General features: G+C 39.7%; 1 protein-coding gene across 10 annotated transcripts in view; it reads right to left on the bottom strand.

Annotated features, from left to right (window-relative positions):
• Positions 1-15,300, bottom strand: part of SYNE2 (spectrin repeat containing nuclear envelope protein 2) — a 324,338-nt gene that overhangs the window by 50,628 nt on the left and 258,410 nt on the right. For all 10 annotated transcript variants that reach the window (XM_067028349.1, XM_067028348.1, XM_067028354.1 and 7 more), the window contains 9 exons: positions 13,153-13,357; positions 11,771-11,950; positions 10,969-11,097; positions 8,504-8,658; positions 8,250-8,394; positions 7,220-7,314; positions 5,731-5,965; positions 2,593-2,787; positions 81-206 (listed from right to left, as the gene is read on the bottom strand). In XM_067028349.1, coding sequence (XP_066884450.1) covers positions 81-206; positions 2,593-2,787; positions 5,731-5,965; positions 7,220-7,314; positions 8,250-8,394; positions 8,504-8,658; positions 10,969-11,097; positions 11,771-11,950; positions 13,153-13,357 — 1,465 coding nt within the window. The remainder of the gene's footprint in view (positions 1-80; positions 207-2,592; positions 2,788-5,730; positions 5,966-7,219; positions 7,315-8,249; positions 8,395-8,503; positions 8,659-10,968; positions 11,098-11,770; positions 11,951-13,152; positions 13,358-15,300) is intronic.

Consider the following 15,300-nt stretch of genomic DNA (forward strand, 5'->3'; position numbering starts at 1 on the left):
CATCGAAAGGCAAACAAACACTTCAATGTCTCAGAAAACAGCTGAGTGATTATTTTGAACACTACTTCAGATTTCAATACCTTAATCAGCTCTTTTTCTCGATGGAGCTCCTCATGAAGTTCTGGAAGAGGATCTTTACTTTGTGCCTTTAAAACTTGCAGCCTGTTTCTCAACTCCTTGATTTTCTTTTCACACTGGTCCCAGGTCTATTTGAAAACAGTATTAAAATTGGTAAGTACTTTGTTGTTTAAGAATGAATTGTAGGAATAGGATAATTAATTTAATCCATGTAATTGTTCTATTAAATGTGTTTTTGTAAATCACGCAGAAACTCAGGTCCTTGTCTTGAGCAGACTGTGGTCTAAAAGAGCATATAGGACAGCAGGATCGTTCGACAACTCTGCAGCTTTATGAGTGGCTCATCTCAACCACTGGGTTGCCTTTGGCTTCGAAATATTTCTTCCTCCCCACATCTCTTACCTAGCTAACTTATTTCTATTTTAGTTTTGGAAAAGTTCACGTTTAAAAGGCTACTAGAAGGATTAATTTTTAGCATTTCCAGTCTTGGGTGTATGCTCTAATAGCACTGAAAAGCAAAAGCACTCAACCACTTTTCTTGTCTTTTTTTTTTTTCGCGGTACGCGGGCCTCTCTCTGTTGTGGCCTCTCCTGTTGCGGAGCACAGGCTCCGGACGCGCAGGCTCAGCGGCCGTGGCTCACGGGCCCAGCCGCTCCGCGGCATGATGGGATCTTCCCGGACCGGGGCACGAACCCGTGTCCCCTGCATCGGCAGGTGGACTCTCAACCACTGCGCCACCAGGGAAGCCGTCTTGTCTTCTTTTTTAATGTCATCCCTCTGCTCTCTCCCTTCCCCCTTCTCGAAATAGCTTGGCTTTAGTGACCCTTTCACAGCCAAGTTTCACTCTCCATTTCTAACCACTGCTCTGACTGCCACCTCCTGCTTGAAGTAATTTATAGTTTACAAAGCTTATCAACTTCATTATCTCACTGTAATTATAATAAGCTTAGGAGACAGACACAAGTGTTACTATCACATTTAAAATAGGAAAACTGAGGCTAAGAGAAAACCGACTGGTCCAAGGACATGCAGTTAGAAGTTTCCCTGTGGATGCCTTTCTTTTATATCAGTTCTTTTCCTTAAACCTTATATTACTGAGCAAATAGTTGCCTGTTGTTTTCAAGTACAGAGGGTTTAATCCATTAGGATAAATTTCTATTCCTGATATTACTAAAATTCCTCCTCCTGAAGTTACTAAAAATAGACAAACACAGACTCAAACACTACTCTGTTCCTCAGTACTACTGACACAAATATTCTTGGGTTGGTCCAATTGTACACTAACACCTCACTTAAGGAGAGGCCACTTATCTCACAACATAAACTCTCTGGAACATAACCAAGGAGAAAGTGAAGGGAGAAACAAAACAAAACCATGAGTCCTCATCTCTTCCACCAAACCTTTACCTGCATTTACCACCTTGCTTTGCAAACACGGCAGGTGCTCAACAAATATTTGCAAGTTAATGAATTTCACAGTGTATATGCCAAATAAAATTCAGATACTTTATTCACAGGAGAGATGTTCAGGCCCTAACTCAGCACATATTTATTCTGTATTCAGAAAAACATCTCTGACAAGCTTGGTTATCTGGTTTTGGTACCCACACAACAGATTAAAGAGTGGAGTATAAGGAGTTAAGTATACTCAGAGAAATAAAAAGTAAAAATAGACAGCTTAAAATTAAATAGAAAGAAAGACAAACAATAAAAACCACATAAGAACTCAAAAAGCATAGCAGTGCAGGGGCTAGGTTCAAAGCAGCTCAGAGTCCTTGAGAACAACTTGAGATATTTTAGCTTAATAAAATATTAATGATTTTCCTAATAATTACTCAAAAGAAAGCATTTTGGTTCTTAAAGGTATAATCATAAATTACTTGGGAAATTCAGTTACATGGAAAAGTGTATTCTTTGAAGACAGCAGAAAGATGAAGTATCACTGTGTTTATTTTCATATACCATACCCAAAGACAGACCATATGTGGAATGTTAGCTTTGGGTATTGAACTTCCATTGAACATGAATTAGTTTCCTGTTTCATAAAGGTAAATATAAAATAGTACCTCAAGTATTTAGATGTTAACATTGAGCTTTTCCAATGTTATATTATTATTATTATTATTTTTTTTTTTTTTCTTGTGCTAGGCGGGCCTCTCACTGTTGTGGCCTCTCCCGTTGCAGAGCACAGGCTCCGGACGCGCAGGCTCAACGGCCATGGCTCAGGGGCTTAGCCGCTCCGCGGCATGTGAGATCTTCCCAGACCGGGGCACGAACCCGTGTCCCCTGCATCGGCAGGCGGATTCTCAACCACTGCACCACCAGGGAAGCCCTGTTATATTATTATTTTACATTAAGTAACTACCATGATTTGTGGATTAGTAGGACTCAATGTCCCTTGGAAAACCCATAATATTGTGATTTCCTAAAATCATTCCCATCTTCATACAGCAAACAAAAACTCTGTGTACTGCATTTGAATATCATGAACAGAAAAGTAAATGGTGAGTTTACCTCTGCAGTGCTCTGGAACTGTTTAATCATCTCTCCTAGTTGGAGTTTTGTGTCCTTCCAGTTGTCCTGAAGTTGACTGATTCTTTTGTCAATTGACTCTTTAGTTTCCAGGTGAGTTGTGTTCAGTAACTTGCCCCCAGCTTCCAAGGTTAATGCATAGGTTGTCTGCCACCTCTGGAAATGAATTTCTTTATTCTTAAAAAAAAAAAAAAAAGTAATTTGCTTAAGCCTCTGATGTGATCAAAATGTGACTCTCTGCATGCATTTGTGTGTATCTCCTTCAGAGCTTCTCTTAAATGTTAAACTAGATATAAATTAGACAAATCTTGTTAGAACACACACACACATACATACACACTCATTCACATCAAAGGCTAATATTTTTATTGAGTAGACAGCATACTACCAAATGATGTGTTCTTAAAATAATTTCCAAGGGTTGGTAAGAGATAAGATTTTAGTATAATGATTAGAAGTATAGAGAAATTAAAAATATACTTCACAGAATAAAAGCCTACTAGATAAATGAATCCAAGAGTATTAAGAAAATGACTGGAGTATTAGATCCGATATTAAGAAGAGCAAATACACATTACCATTATGGTATAAAGAGTCAGGCTGCTCCCAACCCACAAGGTTAGAATGTGCACATTATGCTAAACAAATTTAAAAGGAGAGAATAAAAAAGGTAAAAAAATATAAAAATAGACACTTAAGCACATAAATATACACATCAGTGTTTATACTTAAGCAATAGCTTTAAAAAATTCCATTTGGATATCACATAGTCTTTTCTTTAAAAGGGACTGAAACTAGGTATTTATAATACAAAAATGAAGTAAAAACTTTATATTTCCAAAAGCATTTGGTTTCAGGAGAAAAAATTAAATAGCTTTTATTTCTGCTGCATATATGATTTCCTTTATTTTCAAATTTCTCAAGGGAGACATAATATGGGCATTTTCCAAAATGGAAGCTGATATTAAAAAAAATCAACAGACCATTGATTTATAAAGATATTTCTGAGAATACTCAGGATAACCCAAATGCAAAGGAGAAACACACAAGAAAAACTGCAATTCAAGGAACACACTGCCCCTCCACACTTGTCCTTCTAATATGCAGTACTGCTCAACACAGCCACTGTGATAGATGTCTGTTAGGCATTTCAAAATGAACTCATCAAAAGACCTGGTTCTTGTCCAGTCTCCCCTGACTTGGTCAACAGCACATTATTCACCAAGATGCTCAACCCCAAACCTAGAGTCATCTGGATTTAGATTTTTATTTACCTGCCACATCCAAATCATAAGCAAGTCTTGTAAACCCCACCTACAAACATAGTCTTTTTACCTTCACTGTGATCACCTTTGTCTTATCCATCCTAAAAACTACCCAAGACCACTGAAATAGCCTAACGAGCTATGGCAGACTGGATTTTTCACAAAATGGCCACAATATTACCATCCCCACATGCTCTTCTAGAACCTTCCCTCTCCCCCCTCCTCTGAACCCACGTGGGCATGCGTGATGGCCTTGATTAATAGAGGACGGTGGAAGTGGCTGACGTCTGAGGCTAGGTCTAAAAAGGCAATACAGGTTCTCTCTGGATCTATCTTTCTTGGGACATGCACCTTTGAAGCCATGAGCTGCCATGTAAGGAGTCTGGCTACCGAAAGCCTCCAAGTGGAGAGCCCACAGGGAACAAAGCCCAAGGAGCCCCAGCTGCTCCAGTTCCTGGCTGTCTGAGCCTTTCCAGCTCAAGTACTAGACATGAAAGTGAGGAAGCCTTCAGATGAGTCCAGCCTCAGCCGTCATCTGACCGGAACTGCCTGAGAGCCCCCTGCAAGAGCCACCTAACAGCCCTGACAACCTCCAGAACTGTGAGAGAGAATAAGAAATGTTTGTTGTGATGTGGCAATAAAGAAGTAGTACACTGGCATTCCTGCTTCTTCTCTGATCCCCACCAACTCCCAAACCATCTTCCTCAGAGCAGCCAGAGGACATTTAAAAAATACAAATCGTATGAAGCTGCTTCCTCTTCCAACTTCAACAGCTTCCTATTATCCAGACTGTCATCCAGCTACCTCACCTCCCTCCAAAATGCTCCTCCCTGACTGCCTATCAAGTCCATTTTCCATCACTGCTGTCTCACTGGCTACACTCGTCACACGAGCCTTCTTTCTTCCTCTGCTTTGCTAAACTTGTTCCCATCTTGGGGACTCGGGAAAACTCTTCCCTCTGTCTGAAGGCTCTCCCCCTAGATCTTTGCACAGCTGGCTTCTTCTTGTCATTCAGGTTCCAGTTTAAATGTTGCCTCCCCAGAGATGACCCAATCTAAAGCAGTCACCCAGCCTCTCCATCACCGGCCCTGTTTTAATGACCTACATGTGCCATGTTGCAATCTGATATTTCCTTTATTTTTTGATTTGTCTGATTTCCCCCACCAATCAGACAAATCAGTATTTTCTTGTTTATTGATTTGTCTGATTGCCCCCACGGGAGCAGAGGTCTTCTCTTGGTCCACACCGTATACCCAGCACTTAGAACAGTGACCAGCAAAGACCAGATGCTCAGTTAATATCTGAGGCCTAGATAAATGAATGAGGCAAGCAAAGGATTTCAGAAGGGTGCTGTTTTGTTTAGCTGTCCCTCTACACTGAAGTGTGGTTCGATAGCTCAATGCATCATGCTCTGGGAACTGCCAACTAATTACTCTAGTCCTGTGCCCATCAAGCAACTTTCTGATTGGAAATGTCGTTGTCTAAATGAATTCACCCTTCAAGAGTAAGCAGGAGTCCCACTGTAAATTACTACTTTGTGGTAGTCATTTATACATTAGTCAGCGCTTTAAAAGTCTGTCACCCCAAACTTCCCCACTCTACCTACCCATCTCCAGTCCATCTCTACTCCCACAGCCCAAGAGATCTTCACTATTTCTGGGTGAATGGATAAGATTGGGTTTCTGACCCCACGAGGCTAAGGATAAGGCTGCGTAGGGTCCCCATGACCTGCTGGCCTCCCCATTGCAGAAAGCGCACTTGAACGTCACAGAAAACACAAAAACTGAGGTGAACGGAACATCTTCCAAATAAAGAGCACCCTGTAGTTCCCACACTGCTGCTGTGCATGTCCTACCTTCAGCTCATGGATCAGACTTCTGGTTTGGTGGAGGCTGTAGCAGTCCTGGCTCTTCACTGCAGACAGCAGGTGGCTGGTGTAGGCGAGGAGGCGGAGCAAGTCCCCCTCGGAGGTGGTGAAGTACTGCCACTGCGTCACCAGCTCATCGATGTCACTCTTCCTCTGCCGAACGCCCTGGGCAGCCCTCTGCCACCGCTCCTTCAGCCTCGTGAACTTCCAAACAAATTCCGGTCTTGGGAAAAATAGATGGTTAGAGAATTCTGACAATCAACATGTAGGAAAAAATAGCTATCAATGTGTAACAGGGACTTAGATTTGCTATTTATGTGCACAGTTTACATGGAAAAAAAACTTCTTTAAATCTGAGCGCCATTCAATGTAAACATGATGGGGAACTTGGAGCTGGGGCAGGGGCAGTGTGTGGGTTGGTGAAAGGTGTTTATTACAAGATAATTGCACATGGCCTAGTATTTTGCTGGCATGCATGACAACCACTGCCATAAACAAACTTAAGCTCTTTTAACACAGATTATGCCAAGTGCTTTATGGAAAACTAAACATGGGATCAATGGGAAACAGATGAACAGGTAGGTCCCTTGTAATGCTATCAATTACTTGTGGGTTGTATGCTACATAATTTCAGCAATAAAGAGCACGCTTTCTGCAACTACTCAACTATTTCTTTCGCAGATAAACAACGTCCTTCACATGATAAATAAGGCCTTTTATTTATTATGGGAAAAGTCACACTTTGCTGTACTGATCAGATCAAAACTAGTTAATCATCCTGAAATTGGCTTGGATTTTATTACTTCAGAGCTAGGAAAAATGGGTTTTATATTTCTTCGTTATGTTGAAAGAAGATTCAGAGGTATATGGGTGATCATGGGGAGGAAAATAATGCCTATGGAGACATTTGGAGAGGTCATTTAAGGCCAGGCCCCCTCCGGGCTCTGTCGGCAATTTCAGCAGCTATGCAAGCAGGTACAGTTACTGTCACCAGGCTGCCTAAGGGGCTCTGCTCAGCCTGACTGGAACTCCCTGGAGACCCCAACCTCATGTACGCAGCACAGAAAGAAGTCTCTTCTTTCACAACTGTGACGCAGCTACCTACTGGGAACAGCAGCACTTTGAAATTTATTTTTTAAATAGCAAAACACCATGAGGCTGAAGGCAGAGAGGAAAACACACTATAGAAAAATCCTTTGGGGTAAAAACTTAGTTAATGGTACCAGGTGGATGGGTGTTTGCAAAGCATCTGGTCTGCTAAGCCCACCCATCTACCACAGGGAAAAGGGCCCCTGATGTTTTTACGGCCATGAAGCAAGACTCCATCCTAATATAAAGTCAGAAGACCGGCCCCATGGTGGTCTACCAACGACATGGCCGCAGGCACTGCTGTGGTCAAGATTCACATGGTGGATGGCCCGCCAGGCTGCATTGCTTTCCACATACCCACAACCATTACGAGTCCCAAAGAGCTTACCTCTTCTCTATTTCTGCTGTGTCCAGGAGTTGTAAGCACTGGGTGACATAAGAGTCAGCAATTGTCTGGTTTATAGAAACTTCAGCTTCTAACATCTGTATATGAATTAAAATATGGGAATTGTTTTTGTGAATTTCCTAATAAAATCTAAGCTCATAGAGGATATGTGAGGTGATTAATTTTCAAAAGATTTGAGGCTAACTGCAAAAAATGCTTAACCATCACAACAGCACCTATGAATATAATTAGAAGCAAATAGGTCTAATCATAACTACATCTAAGGCCCATTATTGGGCTTTTTCTATTTGTTAGGCACTGAGTAAAACATGCATTGTCTCACTTATTCCTCAACCTTACGACTTAAGTAAATACTATCAGACTCATTTGAAGAGGAGGAAACTAAGATGTTCGGTAACTTATCAAAGTCACCCAGCTTTGCCTGGACAGATTTCATTTTCAGTGGATGATCTTAATGTAACAATGCAGACTTAAATCAGTTACACTAAAAAGTTACAATGCACTAATCATGAACATTTTGGAAATGCAGGATCTGCCTATAACCACCAGGAGTACTCTCAAATATACAACAGCATAAGCAATGGGAAACTCCTCTGTGAAATTATTAATGCTACAATTATCATTATACCGGGTGCTTCAATACTTTACAAAACTATTCAGTGAAAATGCAAAGATGACTTGAAGTATTTTAACATGCTCTTGGTAAAGTGGTATCGTGTTCGCATTATGCAAAAGCAACGTTGTGCTAGAAGCTTCCACCTACTGTAGAAAATCTAGGAGTTCTGTCATTAATAAAATAGAGCAGCAAAACAAAATTTTGAAATTTATGAAATGTGCGAGAATTTTACAAATGATCAACCAACAACTGAATTTGCTCAAAGACATACATTCTGTGCTTAGGGACTGAGGATTGATAGGTACTCTCTGTATTTTACTTTATTTAATCTCTCTTCCCCTGAGTCCTGCCCCAGGGTGAGGGGTCCAAGGTGGCAGAGAGCACAGGTTTATTTACCTCATACGTTTTCTGCTGTTCCAGGAGAGCAGGGAGGCTGTCAGCAATGTTGACCTTGAGTATTTCTTCTATCTTCTCCAAAAGCTGGACCCACTTTTCACAGCAATAAAGAAACTTTTGATTCAATCCAATCCCCTGAAGTTCACTATGAAGGTTTAAAAAAAAACAAAACAGAGCCATATAACAATGACATTACTGGGCTCAACTGTTATTTTTGCCTTAATTGAAACAGAATGGGAGAGCAGGGCTCTGACCTGCAGCGTTCCAGTGCTGTCGCCGTGGCCCGAATCCATTGCCGGTTCACATTTTGTAATGTCTTGACAGCTACGTCACTAAGTGGGAGCTTGAGGCTTACTTCATTCAAATGCTCAATATCAGGTGACTGGGCTGTCAGTGCCAGCACATGATTCTGTGAAAAAGAAATTAAATTCCAGATTTTTGGATGTCAATAAGATATCTGGATTATGAAAAGGCTTCAGAAATCCTACAGACCTTCCTTATCTCAAAGAAGAGGGAAAGCTGGGGCCTAAATAGGTAAATGACTTGCCCACAGTCAAATAGCTAGTTACTGTCAGAATCGGACCTGAACCCAGATCTCTCAATCCTGTGCCTTTTCTAGAACAAGCTGCACACATGGCCAGAACTGAAACAGCCCAGGAAATAGAAAGTGATCTCAGATTTTTGTCTTTGAAGAAGATGGAAATGAGCGTTCTTTTTTAAAGGACCCATTCTGGACCTTCAGGTCCCATTTAGTCTGCCAACAACTTGACCTTCGACAGAACATGCAGTTTATTTACAAAGAAAATGAAAATTCAATCCTTGAAATAACCCTAGCAAAGCATGGTAGTTACACATCAATATTATGATGAAATCGTAGGAAAGCAAACTCACCAAAATTTTATCTTTAAGACAATATTCCAGGGACAGCCTCTAGGACAACAATATATTAAGCAAACATCCTTCACCATATCCATGTTCTCACTACAGAACTCTGCCACAATAGTCTAGGTCAGGGTCAACAAACTTTTACTGTCAAGGGCGAGATCATAAATATTTTAGCCTTTTATGACCCATATGATCTCTGTTGCAAATATTCAACTCTGCCCTTGTAGCATGAAAACTCCCATAGACAGTATGTAAATGGTGGAAGGGCATGGCTGTGCCAGTAACACTTTATTTACAAAACCAGGTGAGGGGCTGCATTTAGACCATGTGCCATAGTTTGCTGACTCTCAATCTAGGTTATGAATACTGGTCCTTAGGAGTTTGCAAGATCCAGAATTCTTTAATTCTTCCACTCATCTATGTTAACTATACTAAACTTACTAAGGTAATAAAGAAGAAAAAAAATAGACCATTAATTTAATAGGGCATTTTACTCTTTGATCTTCAACTAACCAGAAAAATTCAATTAATCTCAATAGCCAACTGCTAGATTATTTTAGTTCACTGAAGCTAACTAGTAAAGACTTCAAGATTTAAAAGTCTACTAAAATTACTGAGGCATATTACTAAAATAGATCTCATGAACCAGCAATTCCACTCCTGGGTAGATATCCAAAACCAACCAAAAACACTAATTTGAAAAGATACATGCAACCCAATGTTCGTAGCAGCATTATTTACAATTGTCAAGATATGGAAGCAACATAAGTGTCCATCAAAAGATGAGTGGATAAAGAAGATGTGGTACATATATACAATGGACTATAACTCAGACATAAAAAAGAACAAAGTTTTGCCATTTGCAGCAATATGGATGGATTTGGAGGGCATCGTGCTAAGTGAAATAAGGCAGACAGAGAAAGATAAATACTGTATGATATCACTTACACGTGGAATCTAAAAAATACAACGAACTAGTGAATATAACGAAAAAGAAGTAGACTCACAGATGAAGAGAAAAAACTAGTTGTTACCAGTTGAGGGGGCAAAACAGGAGTCGGGGAGTAGGAGGTACAAACTATTGGGTATAAGATAGGCTCAAGGATGTATTGTACAACATGGGGAATATAGCCAATATTTTGTAATAACTGTAAATGGAAAGTAACCTTTAAAAAGGTATAAAAATTAAAAAATTTAGGGGCTTCCCTGGTGGCGCAGTGGTTGGGGGTCCGCCTGCCGATGCAGGGGGCGCGGGTTCGTGCCCTGGTCCGGGAGGGTCCCACGTGCCGCGGAGCGACTAGGCCCGTGAGCCATGGCCGCTGAGCCTATGCGTCCGGAGCCTGTGCTCCGCAGCGGGAGAGGCCGCAACAGTGAGAGGCCCGCATACCGCATTAAAAAAAAAAAAAAAAAAAATTTAAAAAGAGAAAGAATCGACAAATAAATTGTATATATTTAAAGTGTATGGGATTTCCCTGGTGGTCCAGTGGTTAAGACTCCGTGCTCCCAATGCAGGGGCCCTGGGTTCGATCACTGGTCAGGGAACTAGATCCCACATGCCACAACTAAGAGCCCTCATGCTGCAACTAAAGATCCTGCGTGCTACAACTAAGACCTGCCACAGCCAAATGAATAAAATAAATAAATATTTTAAAAAAATTTTTTTTAAATCCCTATGTTGTCATACTTTTCTAGATCTTATGGAAAACAGGTCAAGAATGAATGGCATATCAATGACTGTGCTCAAGAGTTAAGATGCACATAGATGACAGTAATTCACTTATTTTTTATTCTATGGTGAACCTGAGCCCTTAGGAATGACAAATATTGGCAATACCAGGAATAAGTCAGGATTTCCTTCTTTTTCTTGCTGGTAGAGTTTATCCAAATTCTCTTCTTCATGCGTAATGAGACTTTTTAAAGAGTCCAATTGGTCCCCAAAATCCTTGAACTGTGATAGAACAAACTAGAACAAGAGAAGTTTTCATTAGAAACAATTTTCATGTGCACCTATAACAGAATCAAGCACAGCCTTGTGATAAAAGTCCAAGCTGTTTTCAGCCCTAAGCAGTTCATTATCTTGAATCCAGAACACTCCTGATACTCACTTTGTGCCTTTGGCAAAGTATGAAGCCTTCACAGGGATGAATAGATCAGTTGCTTGACAGGGGCACCTAGAGGAATCCTGCTAGCTAAATATTTTTTCCCCGCTGTGTGATATTGGAGCCCCATGGCCTTCTATTCAGCTTTTTGATAGTTCATGCACTAAAGGCTTTTCAAAAAGTGAATAAAATACATAACAAATGGCCGTGCCTTAAGCAGCTACTCTATGACTCAATTACCCCACTTGGAAATTCAAATAACTATGAGAGCTGAACAGTGCATGAAATATATCACTTTAACATGTTCAATAAAGAAGAAATGTATGCTTAAGATCTGCCCATTGCCCATGTGACTGAAGAATCACATGACTGAAGAATCATGTCAAACGGTAGATATGTTTAGGGTATATTTATTCTGCGGTTTCTCTAAGGTGCAGCCCACAAAGCACTAATAACTATCACTTCGCAAGATATAAGGAATTGAAGGGAGTGTGCAAATGTCCAAGACTTCAACTTGAATAGAAAAATAAGATGAACCTTAAATTCATTTGTTTTCATAAGCAGCATCTTTTCCAAGTAGGAAGCCCTCTGGAGGGAGTGCATTTGACCAGAGAGGAGCACGTGGGTGTTGGGCTCTGCAGGCTGTGGGAGTCGATCCAGGAGAGTGGAATCTCGGAGAAAGGCTTCTTTTGTCTTCTGCACATCATGCTGCAGCTCCTGGAGAAGAAAAAAGTGATCGCAAAACATTTCCTCCTCCTTTCCCAACAAAAACCCCCAACTCATGCCACTCCATCAACATCTAGGAGAATTTCTGCCCTGAAATAGTGGGTGTGGCTCTTTGTTACTGTTTATTTTAAAGGGATAAAAAAGCTAAGCCTTCTTTATATGAAATCACTGGTGCTGTTCTGAAATTTGTCAGTTCAGAGCTAAAAGTAACCATGGATAGATAAATAGAGTTGGGGCTTCTAGTTTACAGAAACTGGAGATGACTTGGGTACAGTCTTATGTTTTATATTTCTAATCAGTGAACACTTTAAGGATCTGCTTCAATGCATTTTAAGAATCAATCCAATCCTGTCCTCTACCTGACACTTTGTGACATAAATGGATTCATTTGCAGAGAGTGTAGAATTTCATTGACCAAGACGATTTTAGGGCTACTCCAGAAATACTGCAACTGTGTGAAATTTCTGTTTTTGTTGTTTTTTAAATGCCAACAGATTAGATAGAAGTTGATCAGAAATATGGTTCATATCTGTTGGATTCTTGTCTCTAATTTAATTGGTTAATACTTCTTTATTTGACCTATAGTATTAAAAGATACAAAATGTATCTGGTCACCTAGTTAAAAACTAGAAAGTATTTGCTTTCTAGGCATTCATTAACATAATAGAATAAAACCACAGAGGAAAGTATACAACTCTTAAATAATAGTGTAAAAATCATTATATCCACAGAAAAGCCTTATTAACATGGTGGTGAATCTAAATGATTATTCATTTAGATTAGATAATTATTTAGATTATTTAGATAATTATTCATGATTATTTCTAAATCAAGAGATTCAACATCTACTATTCTTAGATGACCACATTCAACTGATATATTTCTGCTTTTATTGGAGACTTTGTATGAAGCTTTGGCTTTAGAGATTTACCTGCTAGAGTGAAAGGGGAGATTCGGAAGGAAGTGGTGTCAGGTGCCCCTGACCCAGCTACCTGCTGCCTGGCCCTCACCTCTGAGCCACCACCTGGCTCTCCCAACCCCACACGTCCCTGTCTTGCCTGTGTCCTACATGGTCTGCTCACACACCTGTCCTGACCCACTCCTCCCTCCCTGTGGTCTGTCTAGTCCCTGGGTCATGGCTCTGTCTGTCAGGCTGTCTTGGCCTTGGTTTTCCCAATGGGCTTAACGCCTACCTTTACGTCCCGCAGGGCTGGAGGCAGGATCTCTGCCAGGTTGTTTCCAGATGTGTTGATGTTTGCGAGCTGTTGGTACTTTGCTTCCTGCTGCTCCAGTCTTGCTGCAGCTTCAGCGTGAGCACTGTCATATGCCTTCCAGAGCTGTAGCGGGCTCTGGGCCCTCTGCAACTGGTCTGCAATGTCTTGGTTTACCTGCGTCCACCTGTCAGGGCAACATGAACAACAGGAACCCCATCCATCCTTTCCTTTGCAGCAAAAGCACAGTGCCCACACTCTACCCATAAGTTAAGAGCAGATAGATTAAGAAGATGTGTTAATGTCTTTTCAAAATTAATGCCATCATTAATATATAAATAGAATTCCAAATTAGGATAGTTCATTGACTTTATAATTCTCAACAAAACCCGCAAAATTTGTGACTGGCAGGAAATATCTATTGTATGATGAATGTCTCTTAGGCAAAGGTGAAGAAAGTACTGAACTGTTTGCCTGATGAAACTTTCTCCACATGGGAGGGCCTCCTATTTTATAGAGGGGGTCTTTAAGTAAGCCTTATTTAAATTGTGCTTATGTCAAATTTATTTTCTAATTACAAAAGCAACATGTTCCTTATATAAAAGTAGAAATAAAAAACAATATATTTTCCTACTTCTCAGCAAAGGGTATTTATTTTCTATTATGTTCTAAATTTGCTAATGTTTTGTAGAAATACAGTATGTTGTAGGACTAATTTCTTTGTGGATTGAGAGAAAAAAATGGCAGATATTACCTGGTACTTGATAATATTTTATTTGTTCTTTAGAGAAAAGTTAATTCCTGTGTATTCTCTTTCTACTTAGACCAATTTGCATCAGAAAGTTACTCACTTGGTAAAACTGACCTTAGTCACATGAGAAGAGAAAATTGTGTACCCCTCAAAGGATGCTAGCACATAATATATGAGGGAAGGCAGCAGCAGAGTACCCAGGCCCCAGATTTACATAGCTGGTCTCCATAGTGGGGCCACGCTAAAAAATCAACTCTGGAGTCCAGGCGAACTTAACTAGAGCTGTTGATGAAACCTAGTGAGAGACCTCGCTTTTAGAGTAGATACCACCAAGTTATGAACAATTGCAAATATTAAAAGTATTTTTGCATCCATGAAAATTAGCTAATTTTGTGGTGCTGGCACATTCATTGGTTGTATGATTTGTTTTTTGGATTCTCATTTATATGCCCTGTTAAACTGCTACAAAAACTAAAAATCATAATAATAAGAAAAATAAGAAGTTATTTTCTGTAATACATTTTTCATTGTATTAAAATTGAAAAGTAGAAATTTAAAAATTTTGTTTTTATTCCATACTATGGACTGTAATATCTTGCCTTTCTTTCCTATTTAACTTCAAAAAATTTTCCCATGTTATTAATAAAAAATAAGTAAACCTAAGTTTAAATGGCTATACATAATGGTCTATAAATGGTCTTTTTTTGTTTAATTACCAAATTCCAGCTTAGTATGGATATTGGAATAATTTTCAATTTTTGCTTCCAAAAATAATGCTCAGATACAACTTTGTTCAAAGGCTTTTTTCTGTATTTCAAGATATTGGTCTTAAATCAGACTTCTTAGAGAATTATTGGGTCAAAGAATATAAATATGTAAATATTTTTAAGGTTATGGGTATATGTTCAAACTGCTTTCTGAAAGCATTATAATATTTACATTCTCACCCAAAACACATGAGAATGCTTGTTTCACAATATCCTCAACCCTGCTAAGTGGGCGAAAAAGGTGACAAATGGCATAATTGCTTTACTTCTTTGTATTTCACAAATCTCAGAACCACCTGTTTTTAAACAAGATTTTCCCCAATTATAAATACAACATATGCTCACAACCCCCCACAAAACATGTGTGTTTAAATCTATCCATACCTATATTGAGATTGTCTACCCATCTACCTACCTACCTGTCTATAAAGAGAAAATTAAAAAAAAACACCTGACATCTCATTAATCTAGAGATAACTACTGTTGGCATTTTGGTGCTATTTTCTTCAGTCTTTTTCAATACGCCTTCGGATATATTCTTGTGCCAACAACTGAATGTGTATGTGCAGTGGTGACAACTGAATCCCTTTAATAGCAACCTGAACCACCGTA

The sequence above is a fragment of the Kogia breviceps genome, chromosome 3, assembly GCF_026419965.1.
Source record: "Kogia breviceps isolate mKogBre1 chromosome 3, mKogBre1 haplotype 1, whole genome shotgun sequence".
In the NCBI taxonomy this organism is placed as follows: Eukaryota; Metazoa; Chordata; class Mammalia; order Artiodactyla; family Physeteridae; genus Kogia; species Kogia breviceps.